Here is a 22,102-nt window from a genome sequence, read left to right as displayed (position 1 = left end):
AAATGTCACCGTGTCACCTCCCGCTCCCGGATGCTGCCACCGCGGCACCAGGGGTGTCACAGCCGTGTCACCTCCCCAGGGCACAGGGGGACATTTGTCACCTCCTGATGGCACAGTGTCCCCACGGACAGGTGGCTGTGCTCTGTCACCTCTTGGTGCCCCAAGGCCACCTGTCCCCTCCTCAGGCCACACCCTGTGTCCCCTGTGTCCCCCTGTGTCCCCTGGTTCCCCGTGCCACCCCCGTGTCCCCATGTCCCCCCATGTCCTTGTGACCCCCTGTGCCCCCTTGTTCCCCATGTCCCCATGTGTCCCCTCGTGTCCCCATGTCCCCATGCCACCCTCATGTCCCCTCGTGTCCCCATGTCCCCATGCCACCCTCATGTCCCCATGCCCCCATGTGCCCGTGTCCCCCTGTGTCCCCTTGTTCCCCTGCCACCCTCATGTCCCCATGTCCCCCTGTGTCACCTTGTGTCCCCATGTCCCCCCATGTCCCCTCAGAACCTCACATGTCCCCTGTCCCTTGTGTCCCCGTCCCTGCACATCCCTCGTGTCCCCGTGTCCCCTTGTCCTTGTGTCCCCCATGTCCCCATGCCCCCCTCATGTCCCCTGTCCCTTGTGTCCCCCCATGTCCCTCCTGTGTCCCCATGTCCCCCCATATCCCCATGTCCCCATGTCCTTGTGACCTGTGTCCCCTTGTTTCCCGTGCCACCCTCGTGTCCCCCTGTCCCCGTGTGTCCCCCCATGTCCCTCCTGTGTCCCCATGCCCCCCCATGTCCCCATGTCTCCATGTCCCCCCATGTCCCCCTGTGTCCCCTTGTTCCCCATGCCACCCTCGTGTCCCCCTGTCCCTGTGTGTCCCCTCGTGTCCCCATGTCCCCCCGACCCTCACACATGCCCTGTCCCTTGTGTCCCCTGTCCCTGCACGCCCCCCGTGTCCCCGTGTCCCCTCACCTGGTGGCCGTTGTCACCGCGGTAGTTGGGCTCGATGGCCGCCAGCAGCTCGGCCACCTCCCGCAGCCCGGGGCCACCGTGGCTGGTGGCAGTGACGGTGACATTACCGGTGACATCGGTGGCATCGGTGACAAACTCCCGGTGCAGGGCACGGACACGGCTGGCCCAGGGCCCTGCGGTGGCCTTGGTGTCCCCGTGGATGTCCCCATGGATGTCCCCATTGGTGTCCCCATTGGTGTCCGCATCGGTGTCCCCATGGATGTCCCCGTGAATGTCCCCATTGGTGTCACCATTGGTGTCCCCGCCGATGTCCCCGCAGGTGGCATCAGGGGGGTCCCTGAGCGTGGCCACCACGGCCGCCCCCAGCCAGGACAGTTCGGTGGCCTCAAGCCCGGCGGTGCCACCCGGGGCCTTCCCGGCCAGGGCCAGCAGCGCTGGCACCGAGGGACACTGCGGGGACAGGGACAGCGTCAGGGGGGACAGAGAGACAGGGGGGGACAGGGGACAGGGTGGCACGGGGGACAGGCACAGCATCAGGGGGACAGGAGACAGGGGACATGGGGACAGCGCCAGGGGGGACAGGAAGGGACAGGGGACAGGGGACATGGGGGACAGGGTGGCACGGGGGACAGGGTGGCACGGGGGACAGGGACAGCGTCAGGGGGACAGGAGGGACAGGGGGGACAGGGAACATGGGGACAGCGCCAGGGGGGACAGGCAGGGACAGGAAGGGACAAAGGTCACAGGGAGACGTGGCACAGCACAGGTGGCACAGCACAGGTGGCACACACAGCACAGGTGGCACACACAGCACAGGTGACACGCAGCACACACAGGACAGGTGGCACACTGTGACATGGCACAAATGGCCTGGCCCACACGGCACAGGTGGCACAGGTGGCACACATAGGACAGGGGGCACACACGGCACACACAGGAGAGGTGGCACAGGTGACACAGGTGGCACAGGTGGCACAGGTGACACACACGGTGCACACGGCACAGTCAGAACATGTGGCGCGCGTGACCTGCCACACATGGCCCAGGTGACACAGGTGACACACACGGCACAGGGGACACAACTCAGGTGACACACTGTGACATGTCACAAATGGCCTGGCACACACAGCACAGGTGGCACAGGTGGCACAGGGGACACAGCACAGGTGACACACACAAGGCAAGTGGCACACACAGGACAGGTGGCACACTGTGACATGTCACAAATGGCCTGGCACACACAGCACAGGTGGCACAGGTGAGACACACGGTGCACACGGCACAGTCAGAACACGTGGTGCCCGTGGCCTGCCACACATGGCACAGGTGACACAGGTGGCACACAGAGCACAGGTGGCACAGCACAGGTAACACACACACGGCACAGGTGGCACAGTGACACACAGAGCACACAGGACAGGTGGCACACACAGGAGAGGTGGCACAGGTGACACAGCACAGCACACGTGGCGCAGGTGGCACACACGGTGCACACGGCACACTCAGAACGCTTGGTGCCCATGACCTGCCACACACGGCACAGGTGACACAGCACAGCACAGGTAACGCACAGCAAAGAGGTGGCACAGGTGACACAGGTGACATACAGGTGGCACAGATGACACACAGGTGACACACAGGTGACACACAGGTGACACACAGGTGACACACACACACACACAGCGCCCAGGTGACACCCCTGTCCCCCTCCCCCCGTCCCCCCTCCCTCCCTCCCTCCCCCCCCGCGCGGTGCCCGCCGCCCTTTGTCCCCTCGCTGTCGCTGTCGCTGTCGCTGTCGCTGTCGCTGTCGCTGTCGCGGCGGGCGCGGTCTCACCTCTCCGCACGGCTCGCGCGGGCACTGCGCACGGCCGCCCGCCTGCGCCACGAGGGCCCCCAGCTCCGCAAGGGACAATTGTCCCTCGCCCGACGCCACCAGCGCCTCCAGCGCCACCAGGGCCACCCCGGGGCCTCCGCGGCTCGGGGCCGCCGCGGGCAGGGCCAGCGCGAAGGGCAGCGACAGCAGCGACAGCAGCAGCGACAGCAGCAGCGACAGCAGCAGCCGGGGCCAGCGCATGGCGAGGCGGCGGCGGCGGCGGCGGCGGTGGCACTGAGGGTGACAGCGCTGGTGGCCGTGGGGACACCGTGGGGACAGCGGGGCTGTAAAACCCGCCCGGGGCAGCGGCCCTGATTGGCCCGGGGTGAGATTGGCCCGGGTTAACGATTCATTCACCCCGCGGGGCCCGGCCCGCACCCGCCACCGCACCGCCACAACGGGGACAGCCTGGGGACACCCCCGGGACAGCCCCGGGACAGCCGGGACACAGCTGGGACACAGCTGGGACACAGCTGGGACACCCCCAGGACAGCCGGGACACAGCTGGGACACAGCTGGGACACAGCTGGGACACACCTGAGACACCCCCAGGACAGCCGGGACACACCTGGGACACCTGGGACACACCTGGGACACCCCCAGGACACCTGGGACACACTTGGGACACCCCTGAGAGACCAGGGACACCCCCGGGACACACCTGGGACACCCCTGGGACACCTGGGACACACCTGGGACACCCCCAGGACAGCCGGGACACACCTGGGACACCTGGGACACAGTTGGGACACAGCTGGGACACCCCCGGGACACACCTGGGACACCCCCAGGACATTCTTGGTACATTCATGGGACACTCCCAGTACACCTGGGACACCCCCAGGACACACCAGGGACATTCTTGGGACACCCCGAAGACACCTGGGACATTCTTGGTACACACCTGGGACACCCCTGGGACAGCTCCAGGACACCTGGGACATTACTGGGACACCCCTGGGACATTATTGAGACACCCCTGGGACACGCCTGGGACACCTGAGACACACCTGGGACATTCTTTGGACACTTAGGACAGCCCTGGGACACCTGGGACACACCTGGGACACCTGGGACACACCTGGGACGTTCCTGGGACACCCCTGGGACACCCCCAGGACAGCTAGGACACATCAGGGACAGGGGGACAGGGACACCCCCAGGTGCTGGGGGGCTGGGGCCACCCTGAGGTCACCTCTGGGTGCTGATGTCACCTGTGGGACCCCAATGGCACCTTTGGGACCCCGGTGTCACCTTTGGGTGCTGGGCTGTCCCCATGGCCTCCCCAGGACAAGGACACGGCACAGGCGGCCCAGGTGACACAGGTGTGACATTGTGGCACACGCGTGGCACACACAGGACGTCACAGGTGGCACACGCGTGACACAACACAGGCGGCACCTGTGGCACTTTCCTGGGCACCGCCGGTGGCATCGGGGACCCCCGTGTCCCCCAGGCGCTGTCCTGGCACCTGTGCCACGTGTGCCACCTGTGTCACCCGTGTCACCCGTGTCACCTGTGCCACTCCATGTCATTCCATGTCACCTGTCCCCCCTGTACCGCCTGTGTCACCTGTGCCACTCCATGTCACCTGTGTCACCTGTGTCACTCCATGCCACCTGTGTCACCTGTGTCACCTGTGTCACCTGTGTCACCTGTGCCACTCCATGTCATTCCATGTCCCCCCTGTCCCCCCTGTACCGCCTGTGTCACCTGTGCCACTCCATGCCACCTGTGTCACCTGTGTCACCTGTGTCACCTGTGCCACTCCGTACCACGTTGCCAGGCTGGAGTTTGTCCCCAGGGCCACCCCCTCTCTCCACACGGCCCGGGGCGGTGTCACCTGTGTCACCTGTGTCACCTGTGTCACCTGTGCCACCCAGGGCCACTCCCTCGGCTCCAGCAGGGACACACGGCTGCACCCCGGGGTGCCAGTGTCACCTGTGGGTGCTGGGGACACCTGTGGGTGTCACCTGTGGGTGCTGGGGACACGGGGACAGACAGACACAGGGACACAGGGACACTGAGATGGACACAGGTGACACTGGGGATGGATGGGCTTGGATGGACTTGGGGACACTGGGACGGACGGACACAGGGACACGGGGACACGGGGACACCAGGATGGGCAGGGACATGGGGACAGGGGGACAGGGGGACACAGGGACACGGGGACATGGGGACACTGAGATGGACACAGGGACATGGGGACATGGGGACACGGTGGCCCTGGGACACCAGTGAGTGGTGAGGCCGTGGTCCCGCTGTGCTGTGTCACCCTGAGCCAGGGCGTGATGTGACATGTTGTGACATGCTGTGACATGTCATGACACCCCGCGACACCTGTGGCACCCCCATGTCTGTCCATCCCAGTGTCCCCGAGTCCCTGTGTCTGTCTGTCCCAGTGTCCCCATGTCCATCCCAGTGTCCCCATGTCCCTATGTCCCTCTGTCCATCCATCCCAGTGTCCCCATGTCCATCCCCGTGTCCCCATGTCCGTCTGTCCGTCCATCCCACTGTCCCCATGTTCTCATGTCCCCATGTCCATCTATCCCAGTGTCCCCATGTCCATCCCCATGTCCCCATGTCCCCATGTCCCTCTGTCCATCCATTCCAGTGTCCCCATGTCCCTCTGTCTGTCCATCCCAGTGTCCCCATGTCCATCCCCATGTCCCCATGTCCGTCTGTCCGTCCATCCCACTGTCCCCTTTTACTCATGTCCCCATGTCCATCTATCCCCGTGTCCCCATGTCCATCCCCATGTCCCCATGTCCGTCTGTCCGTCCATCCCACTGTCCCCACGTCCCCTCCCGGTGTCCCGAGTCCGGCCCCGGCCCAGCCCAGCCGGTCCCACGGGGACAGGGGGACGGGACTTTGTCCCCTGGCACGCCGAGGTGGCACCGGGAAGTGCCACCAGCGCCTCGACCTTGTCACACCCGCCCAACGTCACCGCCAGCCTAATTAGGGGTAATTAATTAACCCTCAACTTCCCGGTGACGCGGCCCCGGAGGGGACATCTGGTGACAAGGGGACAGAGGGGACGTTCGGGGGGGATGGGATCCACCCCCTAATTCTGGTTTAAATCCCCTGGTTTGGGTTGAAATCCCTTAATTCTGGTTTAAATCCCTTAATTCAGGTTAAGATCCCCTAAATCAGGCCTAACTCTGTTAATTCAGGCTGAAATCTCTTCATTCCAGTTAAAATCCCTTAATTCTGGTTGAAATCCCTTAATTCTGGTTGAAATCCCTTAAACCAGGCCTGACTCTGTTAATTCAGGGTGAAATCCCTTAATTTGAGTTGAAATCCCTTAAACCAGGCCTAACCCTGTTAATCCAGGTTGAAATCCCTTAGTTTGGGTTGAAATCCCTTAGTTTGGGTTGAAATCCCTTAGTTCTGGTTGAAATCCCTTAAATCAGGCTGAGATCCCCTAAGACAGACCTAACTCAGTTAATTTAGGTCTAAATCCCCTAAACAGGGCCTAAATGCCTTAATTTGGGTCTAAATGCCCTAAACCAGGTCTAAATACCTAAATTTGGGTCTAAATCCCTTAAACAAGGCCTAAATCCCTAAATTTGGGTCTAAATCCCTTAAACAAGGCCGAAATCCCTAAATTCAGATCTAAATCCCTTAAACCAGGCCTAAATCCCTTAAACCAGGTCTAAATCCTTTAATTCAGATCTAAATCCCTTAAACCAGGCCTAAATCTCCTAATTTGGGCCTAAATCCCCTAAACTGGGCTTCAATTCGAGTTAAAGTCAGAGACATTTCGAGGACTGAGGCAAATCCAGTTTAATAAAATCCGGCAGGAAAATGGAAAATTCTGGAAAGGGACAGAAAATTTCCCAAAAGGTCAAGAGTGGCGGCCATGACACGTCCAAGGTCCTCCTGTCCTGGTGGCAGCGGTGGCCCTGTCATTGTCCCCTCATCCTGGCCTTGGTGGCCATGGTGACCTCAGTGACCATGGTGGCCTTGGTGGCCTTGTTGCTCAGAAGGTCCTGGTGGCCTTGGTGACCATGGTGGCCTTGGTGACAGTGGTGGCCATGGTGGCCTCAGTGACCATGGTGGCCATAGTGACAGTGGTGGCCACATGGTGGCCTTGTGGCTCAGGAGGTCCTGGTGTCCTCAGTGGCCATTGTGACCTCCACGACCATGATGACCTTGGTGGCCTTGGTGACCATGGTGACCTCGGTGTCCTTGGTGCTCTTGGTGGCATTGGTGACCTTGGGGACCTTAGAGTCCTTGGTGACCTTGGTGGCCATGATGACCTTGGTGACCATGGTGGCTCAGAAGGTCCTGGTGTCCTTGGTGGCTATGGCAACCTTGGTGGCCATGGTGTCCTTGGTGGCCTTGGTGGCCTTGGTGGCTCAGAAGGTCTTGGTGTCCTCTGTGGCCATCATGACCAGAGTGACCTTGGTGACCATGGTGACCATGGTGGCCTTGGTGGCCTTGGTGGCCACATTGGTTGTGGTGGCCTCGGCGGCCTTGCTGACCTTGGTGTCCTCTGTGGCCATCATGACCACAGTGACCATGGTGACCATGGTGTCCTTGGTGACCTCGGTGGCTTGGTTGCTCAGAAGGTCCTGGTGTCCCTGGTGGCCATGGTGACCTTGGTGGCCTCAGTGACCTTGGTAGCCATGGTGACCTTGGTGACCTCGGTGGCTTTGTTGCTCAGAAGGTCCTGGTGTCCCTGGTGGCCATGATGACTTTGGTGACCATGGTGTCCTTGGTGACCGTGGTGGCCATGGTGGCCTTGGTGGCCATGGTGGCCTTGGTGATCTTGGTGTCCGTGGTGGCCATGGTGGCCATGGTGGCCTCGGTGGCCTTGTTGCTCAGGACATCCTGGTGTCCTTGATGTCCTTCGTGACCTTGGTGGCCTTGGTGACCACGGTGACCACAGTGACCTTGGTGGCCTTGGTGGCCTCGTGGCTCAGAAGGTTCCGGTGGCCACTGCCAGGGCTGTGGTGGCCACGAGGAGCCCCCCGAGGTGGGGAGAGGTCCTGGGGACGCTCCAGCCTGGGGGACAAAGAGGGACAGGGAGGGGTGGCAGGGGTGACAGAGGGGATGGCAGTGCCATGGGAGGTGACAGGAGGTGACAGGAGGTGACAGAGGGGATGGCAGTGCCATGGGAGTGACAGGAGGTGACAGGAGGTGACAGGAGGTGACAGGAGGTGACAGGAGGTGACAAGGGGGGGGGTCCCAGCTCACCCATGTCGAACACACAGGGCCCGTCCCCACAGCGCTGCTCTGTGAGGGGAGGGACAGTGTCAGTGCTGGGGTGGCCCTGTCCCTGTCCCTGTCCCCATCCTTGTCCTTCTCCCCATCCCTGTCCCTGTCCCTGTCCCTGTCCCTGTCCCGTCCCAGGTGTGAGGGTCCCCATCCCTGTCCCCAGCACCGTGTGTCCCTGTCCCCTCACCCTCACCAAGTGTCCTTGTCCCTGTCCCCACAGTGGACATCCCCAGCACAGGGTGTCCCTGTCCCCAGCACCGTGTGTCCCTGTCGCCACACCCCCACTAAGTGTCCTTGTCCCTGTCCCCATGATGCATGTCCCCAGAACCATGTGTCCTTGTCCCCCGCATGGATGTCCCCAGCACCGTGTGTCCCTGTCCCACACCCTCACTGAGTGTCCTTGTCCCTGTCCCCACATTGGCTGTCCCTAATACTGTGTGTCCCTGTCCCCAGCACTGTGTGTCCCTGTCCCCTCACCCTCCCCGAGTGTCCCCATGTACTGTGTGTCCCTGTCCCCTCACCCTCCCCGAGTGTCCCCGTCCCCCGGCGCCGTCCCCCCGCGCCGTCACCTCGCAGCCACTCGCAGTTGTAGTTGCTGAAGGTCCCGGTGGAGCGCAGCTGGATCCGCGCCTTGTCCCCCTCCTTGGTGACGTTGGTGACATCGGTGACCTCGAAGGTCTCGAAGGGCGGGATCAGCACCTCCTCCTCGTGCGGGAAGAAGGAGAACTCGCGGACGGCCGCGCCCTGGCAGGTGAGCACCTGGAAGGCCGCGTCCGTGCCGAAGCCCCAGGAGCTCTCGTTGCGCAGCGAGGCCGACGCGAAGTGGCCGAAGCGCACGGAGTCCCCGCGCCGCGCCGCGAAGCGAACGCCGCGCACCCCGCGGAACACGCGCAGACACCGCGGGGACACGGAGCCGCGCAGCGCCGCCACGGCCTGCGGGGAAACGGGATTTATCACTGGCTTGCATCGCAAAGATTCGCGTTAGTGTTGGGTGTGTCATGGTGGACAGTTATGTGAAAAATGGGGATTTTATCACTGGCTTGTATCGCAAAGATTCGCGTTAGTGTTGGGTGTGTCATGGTGGAAAGTTATGTGAAAAATGGGAATTTTATCATTGGCTTGTACCGCAAAGATTCGCGTTAGTGTTGGGTGTGTCATGGGGGAAAGTTATGTGAAAAATGGGGATTTTATCATTGGCTTGTATCGCAAAGATTCACGTTAATGTTATATGTGTTATGGTGGAAAGTTATGTGAAAAATGGGGATTTTATCATTGGCTTACATCGCAAATATTCACATCAATATTATATATGTTATGGTAGACAGTTATGTGAAAAATGGGAATTTTATCATTGGCAAATATATCAAATATTCACATCAATATTATATATGTTATGTTGGAAAGTTATGTGAAAAACGGGGATTTTATCATTGGCTTTTATCGCAAATATTCACATCAATATTATATATGTTATGGTAGACAGTTATGTGAAAAATGGGAATTTTATCATTGACTTATATATCAAATATTCACATTAGTGTTAGATGTGTTATGGTAGACAGTTATGTGAAAAATGGGAATTTTATCATTGGCTTATATATCAAATATTCACATTAATATTATATATGTTATGGTAGACAGTTATGTGAAAAATGGGAATTTTATCATTGGCTTATATCACAAATATTCACATCAATATTATATATGTTATGTTGGAAAGTTATGTGAAAAATGGGAATTCTATCATTGGTTTATCTCAAATATTCACATTAATATTAGATATGTTACAGAAGAAAGTAATGTTGTGTGAAAAATGCGAATTTTATGGCTGCCTTTGCACAAATATTAAAAATTCCTATTTTTATAACCATTTTATTACAATTAAACTTTTAAAATTTTAAAAACCGAGTGATTTTTTGGCATTTTCCACCACACTGGACCAGACAGAACCCTGTGTTTGAATGGAATTTAGGCATCATGTAAAAAATGCATGAATGTGCAAAATTATTATTTTTAAGGGTTAATCCTCTGTTAACTTGGGTCCTTTTTTGGACCCTAACTTAAACCTAAACCTAATCCTAACCCTAATCCTAACCCTAACCCCAACCCCAACCCAAACCAGACCATCCTTAACTCTTTGCTTTTATTGTCTCGGTTTGTCCTAAATCCCAATCATCCAAATTTTTATCTCTCTAATTACATTCCTATTTTTACCACCATTTCATTACCATTATTAAACTTTTAACATTTTTAAAACCGAGCGGTTTTTGGCGATTTCCCCACCTGGGTGAGCAGGAAATGCAGAGTTTTGAAGTGGAAGTTGGGTCAGGGTCAGGGTTAGGGTCCAAAAAAGGACCAAGGTTGACAGAGGATCAACCCTTAATTATAATAACTTTGCATATTCATGCATTTCATACATGATTCGTAATCATTTATGAATCATAACCCCAGCCCAAACCAGACCATCCTTAACTCTTTGTTTTTATTGTCTCGGTTTGTCCTAAATTCCAATCATCCAAATTTTTTATCACTCTAATTACATTCCTATATTTAGAACCATTTCATTACCATTATTAAACATTTAACATTTTCGAAACCGAGCGGTTTTTGGCGATTTCCCCACCTGGGTGAGCAGGAAATGCAGAGTTTTGAAGTGGAAGTTGGGTCAGGGTCAGGGTTGGCGTCCAAAAAAGGACCCAGGTTAACGGAGGATTAACCCTTAATTATAATAACTTTGCATATTCATGCATTTCATACATGATTCGTAATCATTTATGAATCATAACCCCAACCCAAACCAGACCATCCCTAACTCTTTGCTTTTATTGTCTCGGTTTGTCCTAAATCCCAATCATCCAAACTTTTATCACTTTAAGTACATTCCTATATTTAGAACCATTTCATTACCAATATTAAACTTTTAACATTTTCGAAACCGAGCGGTTTTTGGCGTTTCCCCACCTGGGTGAGCAGGAAATGCAGCGTTTTGAAGTGGAAGTTGTCGCGGTACTCCCGGCGGGAGCGCCCGGCCTGGCGCACGGCCTCGTTGAACTCGCGGTGCAAGGGCAGCGGCGCCGTGTAGGCCATGAGGGCGATGGCCTGCTCCGGGGACAGAGGGGACGCAGGGCCCGGCGGGGCCGGCCGGCCGCGCCACTGGGCAGCGGCCAGAGCCCAGGCCTCGGCCCAGGGGCCGCCGCGCCGCAGCTCGGAGCGGTTGAGGGCCGGCAGCCGCGCGGCCATGGCGCGGCCGCAGCCCCGGTACTGGTCATCGAAGGCGGCCGGAGCCATGTCCAGGGTGACCGCCACCACGGCGGGGGTGGCACTGGGGCCACCCGAGGGGACACCGGCGGCGGCCGTGGTCGCTGTGGCCATTGCGGTCATCGCCAGGAGGGTCAGGGTCAGGGCGGCCATGGTGGGAGCGGTGTGGGACGCTGGGGACGCTGGGGGACAATGGGGGACACTGGGGGACAATGGGGGACAGTGGGGGGCAGTGGGGGATACTGGGGAACAATGGGGATGCTGGGGGACACTGGGGGACACCGGGGGACACTGGGGACAATGGGGGACAATGGGGGACAATGGGGGACAGTGGGGACACTGGGGGACACTGGGGGATACTGGGGAACACTGGGGGACAATGGGGATGCTGGGGGACACTGGGGAATACTGGGGACAATGGGGGACAATGGGGGATACTGGGGACAATGGGGGACACTGGGGGACACTGGGGGACACTGGGGGATACTGGGGACAATGGGGATGCGGGGGGATACTGGGGGACACTTGGAACACTTGGGGATACTGGGGACAATGGGGGACAATGGGGACAATGGGGAATACTGGAGATACTGGGGATACTGGGGGACACTGGGGACACTGGGGGACATGGGAATGGTTCCTTGGTGAGGGACTGGGGAGGGGCAGTGGGGTCAGCCCCACGCAGGACACCCCGGACATGTCCTGGGTCCCCACTCCTGGTCCTGGGGTCACTCTGGACCCTCCGGCCACACCCAATGACCCTGAGCCCGTCCTGGGGTCACTCTGGACCCTCTGGTCACACCCAATGACCCTGAGCCCGTCCTGGGGTCACTCTGGACCCTCCGGCCACACCCAATGACCCTGAGCCCATCCTGGGGTCACTCTGGACCCTCCGACCACACCCAATGACCCTGAGCCCGTCCTGGGGTCACTCTGGACCCTCCGGCCACACCCAATGACCCTGAGCCCGTCCTGGGGTCACTCGCAGCCACCCCCGACCCCTCCAGGACCCCAACCCCAAATCCTGGGGTCACTCCAGGACCCTCTGGTCCCGCTCCCAGACCCCCCAGTGTCCCCCAGGTGTCCCCAATCCCGTGTCCCCCCGGGTGTCCCCTCCAGGTGTCCCCCAGGACCCCAATCCCGTGTCCCCCCGAGTGTCCCCAAGCCCCCCAGTCCCTCCCCATTTCCTTGCCTCTGGTGTCCCCCGGTGTCCCCAACCCTGTGTCCCCAGTCCCATGTCCCCCACCATGTCCCCTCCAGGTGTCCCCAATCCCAGCCCAGTGTCCCCAGCTGTCCCCAGTCCCGTGTGTCCCCCCCGGTGTCCCCAAGACCCCAGTCATGTGTCCCCCCCAATGTCCCCAATCCTGTGTCCCCAGTGTCCCCAACCCCATGTCCCCCCAGGTGTCCCCAGACCCCTCCCCGTGTCCCCCCAGGTGTCCCCAATCTCAGCCCAGTGTCCCCAGGTGTCCCCCCGGTGTCCCCCAGGCCCCCAGTCCCGTGTCCCCTCCAGGTGTCCCGAGTCCTGTGTTGTCCCCCACCCTGTGTCCCCAGGTGTCCCCAACCCCAGGTGTCCCCAGGTGTCCCCAGGTGTCCCCCCAGTGTCCCCTAGGTCCCCAATCCCGTGTCCCCTCCAGGTGTCCCCAGCCCCAATCCCAGCCCAGTGTCCCCAGTCCTGTGTCCCCCCCCAGTTTGCCAAATCCCAGCCCTGTGTCCCCTCCAGGTGTCCCCAGGTGTCCCCAGGTGTCCCCCCAGTGTCCCCTCCCGTGTCCCCTCCCCCGTTACCTGCGGGGTCCCGGTGCCGCTCCCCTCCCCCCCTCCCTGGTGTCCCCTCCCCCTCCTCTCCCTCCCCCCCCCCGGGGTCACGTGACCGCCCCGGGCTATTTTTAGCCGCGCTCGGGTCCCGGGCCAGCCCCTCCCCCACCCCCCCCGGGTATTTTTAGGGTGCCCCCCCCCCCTTCCCCCTGCCCCACCTCCCACAACTGGGAGGGACTGGGACCAAACTGGGATGGAGTGGGGGGAAACTGGGGGGGAACTGGGAGGGACTGGGAGGGCACTGGGGGGGACTGTGATGAACTGGGAGCGACTGGGATGGACTGGGATGGAACTGGGAGGGGACTGGGAGGGGCTGGGAAGGAACTGGGATGGACTGGGAGGGACTGGGATGGAGTGGGATGGAACTGGGAGGGACTGGGAGGGACTGGGAAGGAACTGGGAGGGACTGGGAGTGACTGGGAGGGACTGGGAGGGAACTGGGAGTGACTGGGAGGGACTGGGAGTAACTGGGATGGACTGGGATGGAACTGGGAAGGAACTGGAAATGACTGGGATGGACTGGGAGGGACTGGGATGGACTGGGGGGGAATTGGGATGAACTGGGATGGAATGGGAGTGACTGAGAGGGAACTGGGAGGGGACTGGGAAGGAACTGGGAGTGACTGGGAGTAACTGGGAGTAACTGGGATGGACTGGGGAGGACTGGGGGGGACTGGGGAGACCTCCGAGTGCTCCCAGTCCCTCCCAGTCCCTCCCAGTGCCCCCCAGTCCCTCCCAGTCCGTCCCAGTCCCTCCCAGTCCCTCCCAGTCGCTCCCAGTCCCTCCCAGTCCCTCCCAGTGTCCCCAACAAGGCCCCTTTGTCCCGGTCCCGCCGGTGCCTGTCACGGGAGGGGGGGGATGTGGGGGGGGGGGGGGGGGGGTGTGGAACACCCACGTGACCCCCTCTGCCCCTCCCCCAGCCCCAGAGACCCCAAAAACCCCTCAGGGACCCCCAGAACCCCCCAGGACCCCCCAAAACCCCTCAGGGACCCCCCCAGAACCCCCCAGGACCCCCCAAAAACCCCTCAGGGACCCCCCCAGAATCCCTGAGACCTCCCAGGAACCCCCAAAACCCCTCGAGCCTCCCCCAGGACCCCCCAAATCCCACCCAGGACCCCTCAAATCCCCCCGAAATCCCCCTCAAACCCCTCTGAGCCCCCCTAGAACCCCCCCGGATCCCCCCAGATCGCCCCCAGCCCCTCCCAGGACCCCCAGATCCCCCCCAAAACCCCCTCACAACCCCTCGAGCTTCCCCCGGACCCCTCAGGACCCCCTAAATTCCCCCCAGCCCCTCCCAGGAACCCCTAAATCCCCCCCCAAGACCCCCCAGAACCCCCCCCAGGACCCCCCATAACACCTTGAGCCCCCCCCCCCCCCAAACTCCCCCATCAGGACCCCCCAAATCCGCCCAGGATCCCCCAAATCCCCCTTGAGCCCCCCAAAAACCCCCCCGAGCCCCCACCAGGACCCCCCAGAACCCTTTGAATCCCCCCAGGACCCCCCAAGACCCCCCCAAATCCTCCAACCCCCCCCGTCAGGACCCCCCCGAGACCCCCCAGGACCCCCCCATGGGGCAGCCGGAGGCGCCGGGGGTTTTCGACCTGGGGGTGCTGAGAACCCCCCGGGGGCTGCTGCTGGCCGGGGAACTGGTACGGCAAACTGGGAGCACTGGGACGGGATACTGGGAGCACTGGGACGGGATACTGGGAGCACTGGGATGGGATACTGGGAGCACTGGGACGGGATACTGGGAGCACTGGGACGGCAAACTGGGAGCACTGGGACGGCAAACTGGGAGCACTGGGACGGGATACTGGGAGCACTGGGACGGGATACTGGGGGAACTGGTACGGCAAACTGGGAGCACTGGGACGGCAAACTGGGAGCACTGGGACGGCAAACTGGGAGCACTGGGACGGCAAACTGGGAGCACTGGGACGGCAAACTGGGAGCACTGGGACGGCAAACTGGGGGAACTGGTACGGCAAACTGGGAGCACTGGGACGGCAAACTGGGAGCACTGGGACGGCAAACTGGGAGCACTGGGACGGCAAACTGGGGGAACTGGGACGGCAAACTGGGAGCACTGGGAGCACTGGGACGGCAAACTGGGAGCACTGGGACGGCAAACTGGGAGCACTGGGAGCACTGGGACGGCAAACTGGGAGCACTGGGACGGCAAACTGGGAGCACTGGGAGCACTGGGACGGCAAACTGGGAGCACTGGGGGAACTGGGGGAACTGGGACGGCAAACTGGGAGCACTGGGACGGCAAACTGGGAGCACTGGGACGGCAAACTGGGGGAACTGGTACGGCAAACTGGGAGCACTGGGACGGGATACTGGGAGCACTGGGATGGGAGCACTGGGATGGGATACTGGGGGAACTGGGACGGCAAACTGGGAGCACTGGGATGGGAGCACTGGGGGAACTGGTACGGCAAACTGGGAGCACTGGGATGGGATACTGGGAGCACTGGGATGGCAAACTGGGAGCACTGGGACAGGATACTGGGGGAACTGGGAGCACTGGGGGAACTGGGACGGCAAACTGGGAGCACTGGGATGGGATACTGGGGGAACTGGGAGCACTGGGACGGGATACTGGGAGCACTGGGACGGCAAACTGGGGGAACTGGGACGGGATACTGGGAGCACTGGGACGGCAAACTGGGAGCACTGGGACGGCAAACTGGGAGCGCTGGGACGGCAAACTGGGAGCGCTGGGACGGGATACTGGGAGCACTGGGACGGGATACTGGGGGAACTGGGATGGGATACTGGGGAACTGGGACGGGATACTGGGGGAACTGGGATGGGATACTGGGGGAACTGGGAGCACTGGGGGAACTGGGACGGCAAACTGGGAGCACTGGGACGGGATACTGGGAGCACTGGGACGGGATACTGGGAGCACTGGGACGGGATACTGGGGGAACTGGTACGGCAAACTGGGAACACTGGGACGGGATACTGGGAGCACTGGTACGGCAAACTGGGAGCACTGGGACGGCAAACTGGGAGCACTGGGATGGGATACTGGGGGAACTGGGACGGCAAACTGGGAGCACTGGGACGGGATACTGGGAGCACTGGGACGGCAAACTGGGAGCACTGGGACGGGATACTGGGAGCACTGGGATGGGATACTGGGGGAACTGGGACGGCAAACTGGGAGCACTGGGATGGCAAACTGGGAGCACTGGGATGGCAAACTGGGGGAACTGGGACGGGATACTGGGGGAACTGGGACGGCAAACTGGGAGCACTGGGATGGGATACTGGGGGAACTGGGACGGCAAACTGGGAGCACTGGGATGGGATACTGGGGGAACTGGGACGGCAAACTGGGAGCACTGGGATGGGATACTGGGGGAACTGGGACGGCAAACTGGGAGCACTGGGACGGCAAACTGGGAGCACTGGGACGGGATACTGGGGGAACTGGGAGCACTGGGGGAACTGGGACGGCAAACTGGGAGCACTGGGACGGCAAACTGGGAGCACTGGGACGGGATACTGGGGGAACTGGGAGCACTGGGGGAACTGGGAGGGCAAACTGGGAGCACTGGGATGGCAAACTGGGGGAACTGGGACGGGATACTGGGGGAACTGGGACGGCAAACTGGGAGCACTGGGATGGGATACTGGGGGAACTGGGACGGCAAACTGGGAGCACTGGGATGGGATACTGGGGGAACTGGGACGGCAAACTGGGAGCACTGGGATGGGATACTGGGGGAACTGGGACGGCAAACTGGGAGCACTGGGACGGCAAACTGGGAGCACTGGGACGGGATACTGGGGGAACTGGGAGCACTGGGGGAACTGGGACGGCAAACTGGGAGCACTGGGACGGCAAACTGGGAGCACTGGGACGGGATACTGGGGGAACTGGGAGCACTGGGGGAACTGGGAGGGCAAACTGGGAGCACTGGGATGGCAAACTGGGAGCACTGGGATGGGATACTGGGGGAACTGGTACGGCAAACTGGGAGTACTGGGACAACAAACTGGGAGCACTGGGAGCACTGGGACGGCAAACTGGGAGCACTGGGAGCACTGGGAGCACTGGGACGGGATACTGGGAGAACTGGGATGGGATACTGGGAGAACTGGGATGGGATACTGGGAGAACTGGGATGGGATACTGGGGAAACTGGGGTGAGATACTGGGACCACTGGGACGGGATACTGGGGGAACTGGGAGCACTGGGAGCACTGGGAACACTGGGATGGGATACTGGGATGGGATACTGGGGGAATTGGGACGGCAAACTGGGAGCACTGGGAGCACTGGAATAGGGCACTGGGACCACTGGGGGAACTGGGATGGGATACTGGGCATACTGGGAGCCCTGGGGGAACTGGGATGGGATGGGATGGGATGGGATGGGATGGGATGGGGGGAGCATTGGGGGAACCGGTGCCATCCATGGGGCGGTGGCACTGCTGTCCCCCCCGTGACCCCCCGTGACCCCCCCGTGACCCCTCTGTGTCCCCCCAGGTGCCATCCAGAGGGGTGGTGGCACTCCTGTCACCCCCATGACCCCTCTGTGACCCCCCCATGACCCCCCTGTGTCCCCTCTGTGTCCCCAGGTGCCATCCCTGGGATGGTGGCCCTGCTGTCCCCCCTGTGACCCCGCTGTGTCCCCTCTGTGTCCCCCCTGTGTCCCCAGGTGCCACTCATAGGATGGTGGCGCTGCTGTCCCCCCTGTGTCCCCCCTGTGTCCCCCCTGTGACTCCTCTGTGTCCCCCCTCTGTCCCCAGGTGCTGTCGGGGGGGGTGGTGGCCCTGCTGTCCCCCCCATGACCCTCTCTGTCCCCTCTGTGTCCCCAGGTACCATCCAGGGGATGGTGGCACTCCTGTCACCCCCATGACCCCTCTGTGTCCCCCCCATGACCCCCGTGTGTCCCCCGTGTGTCCCCAGGTGCTGTCGGGGGGGGTGGTGGCGCTGCTGTCCCCCCCGTGCCCCCTCTGTGTCCCCCCCATGACCCCTCTCTGTCCCCCCAGGTGCCATCCCTGGGATGGTGGCCCTGCTGTCCCCTTTGCGACCCCTCGGTGTCCCCCGTGTGTCCCCAGGTGCTGTCGGGGGGGGTGGTGGCGCTGCTGTCCCCCCCCGCGCCCCCCACCCTGGCCCCGGCGCTGCTCCAGACCCTGGCGGGGGCGGCGGCGCTGGGGGGGCTCCTGCTCAGGGACCCCCCCCGGCTGCCCCCCGGCTACGGCACCTGCCTGGTACGGAGGGGACAGGGGGGACAGGGGGGACAAAGGGGGACAGAGGGGATAAATGGGGACAGGGGGGACAGAGGGGACAAAGGGGGACAGAGGGGATAAATGGGGACAGATGGGGACAGAGGGGACAGAGGGGGACAGATGGGGACAGATGGGGACAGAGGGGGACAGAGGGGACAGGGGGACAGAGGGGACAGATGGGGATAAATGGGGACAGATGGGGACAGGGGGGACAAACGGGGACAGATGGGGACAGAGGGGACAGAGGGGGACAAATGGGGATAAATGGGGACAGATGGGGACGGGGGGACAAATGGGGATAAATGGGGACAAATGGGGACAGATGGGGACAGATGGGGACAGATGGGGACAAACAGGGACAGAGGGGGACAGAGGGGACAGAGGGGACAGAGGGGGACAAAGGGGACAGATGGGGACGGGGGGACAAATGGGGATAAATGGGGACAGATGGGGACAGAGGGGGACAAATGGGGATGAATGGGGACAGACGGGGACAGAGGGGACAGAGGGGGACAAGTGGGGACAGAGGGGGACAGATGGGGACAAATGGGGACAGACGGGGACAGAGGGGACAGAGGGGGACAAATGGGGATAAATGGGGACAGATGGGGACAGATGGGGACAGGGGGGACAAACGGGGACAGATGGGGACAGATGGGGACAAACGAGGACAGACAGGGACAAATGGGGACAGACGGGGACAGAGGGGGATAAACGGGGACAAAGGGCGACAGAGGGGACAAATGGGGATAAACGGGGACAGACAGGGACAGACAGGGATAGATGGGGACAGACAGGGACAAACGGGGACAAATGGGGACAGACGGGGACAAACTGGGATAAACAGGGACAAACGGGGATGAACAGGGACAAATGGGGATGAACAGGGACAGGGGGACAGACGGGGACAAATGGGGACAAACATAGAGGCCCCTCCATGTCCCTTTGTCACCCCCATGATGTCCTCCATGGTGGCAGCTCCATGGTGGCCTCTACAGTGGCCCCTCAGTGTTCCCGTGTCATCCCTACGGTGGCCCTTCCATGTCCCTTGTCATGGACATGGTGTCCCCTCCATGGTGGCCCCTCGCTGTCCCCTTGTCACCCCCATGGTGGTGACACCATGTCATCATCGCCATGGTGGCCTCCATGGCAGCCTCTCCGTGTCCCTTTGTCATGTCTATGGTGTGCCCTCCTTGTTGGCCCATCCATGTCCCCATGGTGTTCTCCATGGTGGCCCCTCTGTGTTCCCGTGTCACCCCCATGGTGGCCCCTCCCTGTCCTCATGGTGTCATCCATGTCCCCTTGTCACCCCCACTGTCACCGCCTCCATCCCCACGGTGTCCCCCATGCCCCTAAGGCGTCCTGCTGCTACCCCTCCATGTCCATCTCATGGTGTCCCCAAGGTGTCCCCTCCATGTCACCCCCCCATCCCCCTGGTGTCCCCCATGTCACCACGGTGTCCCCCCGCTGTCCCCCCCAGGACCTGCTCCGGGCCATCAGCGGCACCCTCATCTTCCTCGTGGCCGCCCTGGTGGCCTTGGCCTCGTCCCGGGACGCCCTGGCTGCCACCACCTTCGTGAGTGTCCCCAAGCCCCGCCCCCTCCCTGAGCCCCGCCCCCGAGTGACCGGGCCACGCCCCCTTCCCCTCCCCCCAGACCTTCAGCCTCCTTCTGGCCTTGGTCTTCGCCTTCGACACCTTCGTCACCTTCCGCACGCGGGTGGCACCGGGACAGGGTGAGGGACACTGGGGGACACCCTGGGGTGGGGTTGGGGACACCTGGGACATCCTGGGGTGGGGTTGGGGACACCTGAGACACCCTGGGGTGGAGTTGGGGACACCTGGGACACCTTGGGTGGGGTTGGGGACACCTGGGACATCCTGGGGTGGGGTTGGGGACACCCATGGGTGAGGTTTGGGACACCTGAGACACCCTGGGATGGGGTTTGGGGACACCTGGGACACCCTTGGGTGGGGTTGGGGACACCTGGGATAACCTTGGGTGGGGCTGGGGGGGACACCTTTGTCACCTTCCACATGTGGGTGGCACCGGGACAGGGTGGGGGGCACTGAGGGACACTGGGGGACACCTGGGGTGAGGTTGGAGACACCTTTGGGTGGGGTTGGGGACACCTGGGACACCCTGGGGAGGGGTTTGGGACACCCTGGGACACCTTGGGTGGGGTTGGGACACCTGTGACAGCCTTGGGGACACCTGGGACATCCTTGGGTGGGTTTGGGGACGTCTGGGACCCCTTCAGGTGGGATGGGTGCACCTGGGTTCTCCTTCTCCACCATCTCCAACTCTTTCTCCTCCAGATCCCGACATGGAGGGTGGCTGAAGGCCACCACCCCCTGCCACTGTCCCATTGTCCCCCTCTGTCCCCTCTCCGCCTGGTCCTGCCCCCAAATTAAACCTTGTCCCACACCTGGTGCTGCTCAGGGTCGTGTTTTTGCAGTGGGGTGGCCGAGGGGACATTGTGTCCCTTCTGTGGCTCATTAATTAATTGGTGATGGTGTTGGGGTCCCCTCGTCTTGGACGGGGGGTGGGAGGGGTCAGTGGTGGGTTTGGGGGTCACTTGTGGTGGCGGTCCCATCATCATCATCATCATCATCATCATCATCATCATCATCATCATCATGGGTCCATCATGGTGGTCCATTATCATCATGGTGGGTCAGAGGGGTGATTCCATCATGGTGGTGACTCCATCATCATCATCATCATCATCATCATCATCATCATGGGTCCATCATGGTGGTCCATTATCATCATGGTGGGTCAGAGGGGTGACTCCATCATGGTGGTGACTCCATCATCATCATCATCATCATGGGTCCATTGTGGTAGTGATGGGTCCATGAGCATCATCATGGTGGGCCATCATCATGGTGGGTCAGAGATTGTGACTCCATCATGGTGATGAGTCTATCATCATCATCATCATGGTGGTGATGGGTCCACGAGCATCATCATGTCATGAGTCCATCATGGTGGGTCCATCATCGTCATCATCATCATCATCATGGTGGGTCCATCATGGTGGTGATGGGTCCATGAGCATCATCATGTCATGAGTCCATCATGGTGGGTCCATCATCGTCATCATCATCATCATCATCATCATCATCATCATCATCATCATCATCATCATCATGGTGGGTCCATTGTGGTGGTGATGGGTCCACGAGCATCATCATGTCATGAGTCCATCATGCTGGGTCCATCATCGTCATCATCATCATCATGATCATCATCATGGTGGGTCCATCATGGTGGTGATGGGTCCATAAGCATCATCATGAGTCCATCATGGTGGGTCCATCATCATCATGGTGGGTCAGAGGTGGTGACTCCATCACAGTGGTGGGTTCACCATCATCATCATCATCATCATGGGTCCATCATGGTGGTCATCACCATCATGACAGGTCAAAGGTAGTGACTCCATCATGGTGGTGAGTCCATCATCATCATCATCATCATTATCATCATCATCATGGGTCCATTGTGGTGGTGACGGGTCCATGAGCATCATCATGGGTCCATCATCATCACCATCAACATCATCATCATGTGTCTTTAGAGGTGGGACCATGATGGTGGTGGTGAGTCCAACACAGTGTTGGTTGGTCAGTCATGGTCGCGGTGGGTCCTTCACCATGGTGGGTCACTTGTGGTGGCAGTGGAGTCCCTCATGGTGGTGATGGGTCACTTGGGGTGACTTGTG

At 60.7% G+C, this 22,102-nt stretch overlaps 1 protein-coding gene across 1 annotated transcript; it reads right to left on the bottom strand.

Moving 5' to 3' along the window:
• Positions 1 to 6,877: 6,877 nt before the first annotated feature.
• On the bottom strand, positions 6,878 to 17,553 carry LOC118701203 (GPI-linked NAD(P)(+)--arginine ADP-ribosyltransferase 1-like). Its single transcript, XM_054518386.1, has 5 exons — positions 17,525 to 17,553; positions 11,012 to 11,441; positions 8,620 to 8,983; positions 8,030 to 8,068; positions 6,878 to 7,837 (listed from the first exon to the last, which is right to left on the bottom strand). Exons 1-5 carry the CDS (start codon positions 17,551 to 17,553, stop codon positions 7,752 to 7,754), a joined length of 948 nt encoding a protein of 315 aa, XP_054374361.1. The 3' UTR covers positions 6,878 to 7,751.
• Positions 17,554 to 22,102: the final 4,549 nt, after the last annotated feature.

The sequence above is a fragment of the Molothrus ater genome, unplaced genomic scaffold, assembly GCF_012460135.2.
Source record: "Molothrus ater isolate BHLD 08-10-18 breed brown headed cowbird unplaced genomic scaffold, BPBGC_Mater_1.1 matUn_MA147, whole genome shotgun sequence".
Classification (NCBI taxonomy): Eukaryota; Metazoa; Chordata; class Aves; order Passeriformes; family Icteridae; genus Molothrus; species Molothrus ater.
The sequence above is the reverse complement of the archived record's forward strand: the minus strand, read 5'-3'. Positions and strand labels throughout refer to the sequence as shown.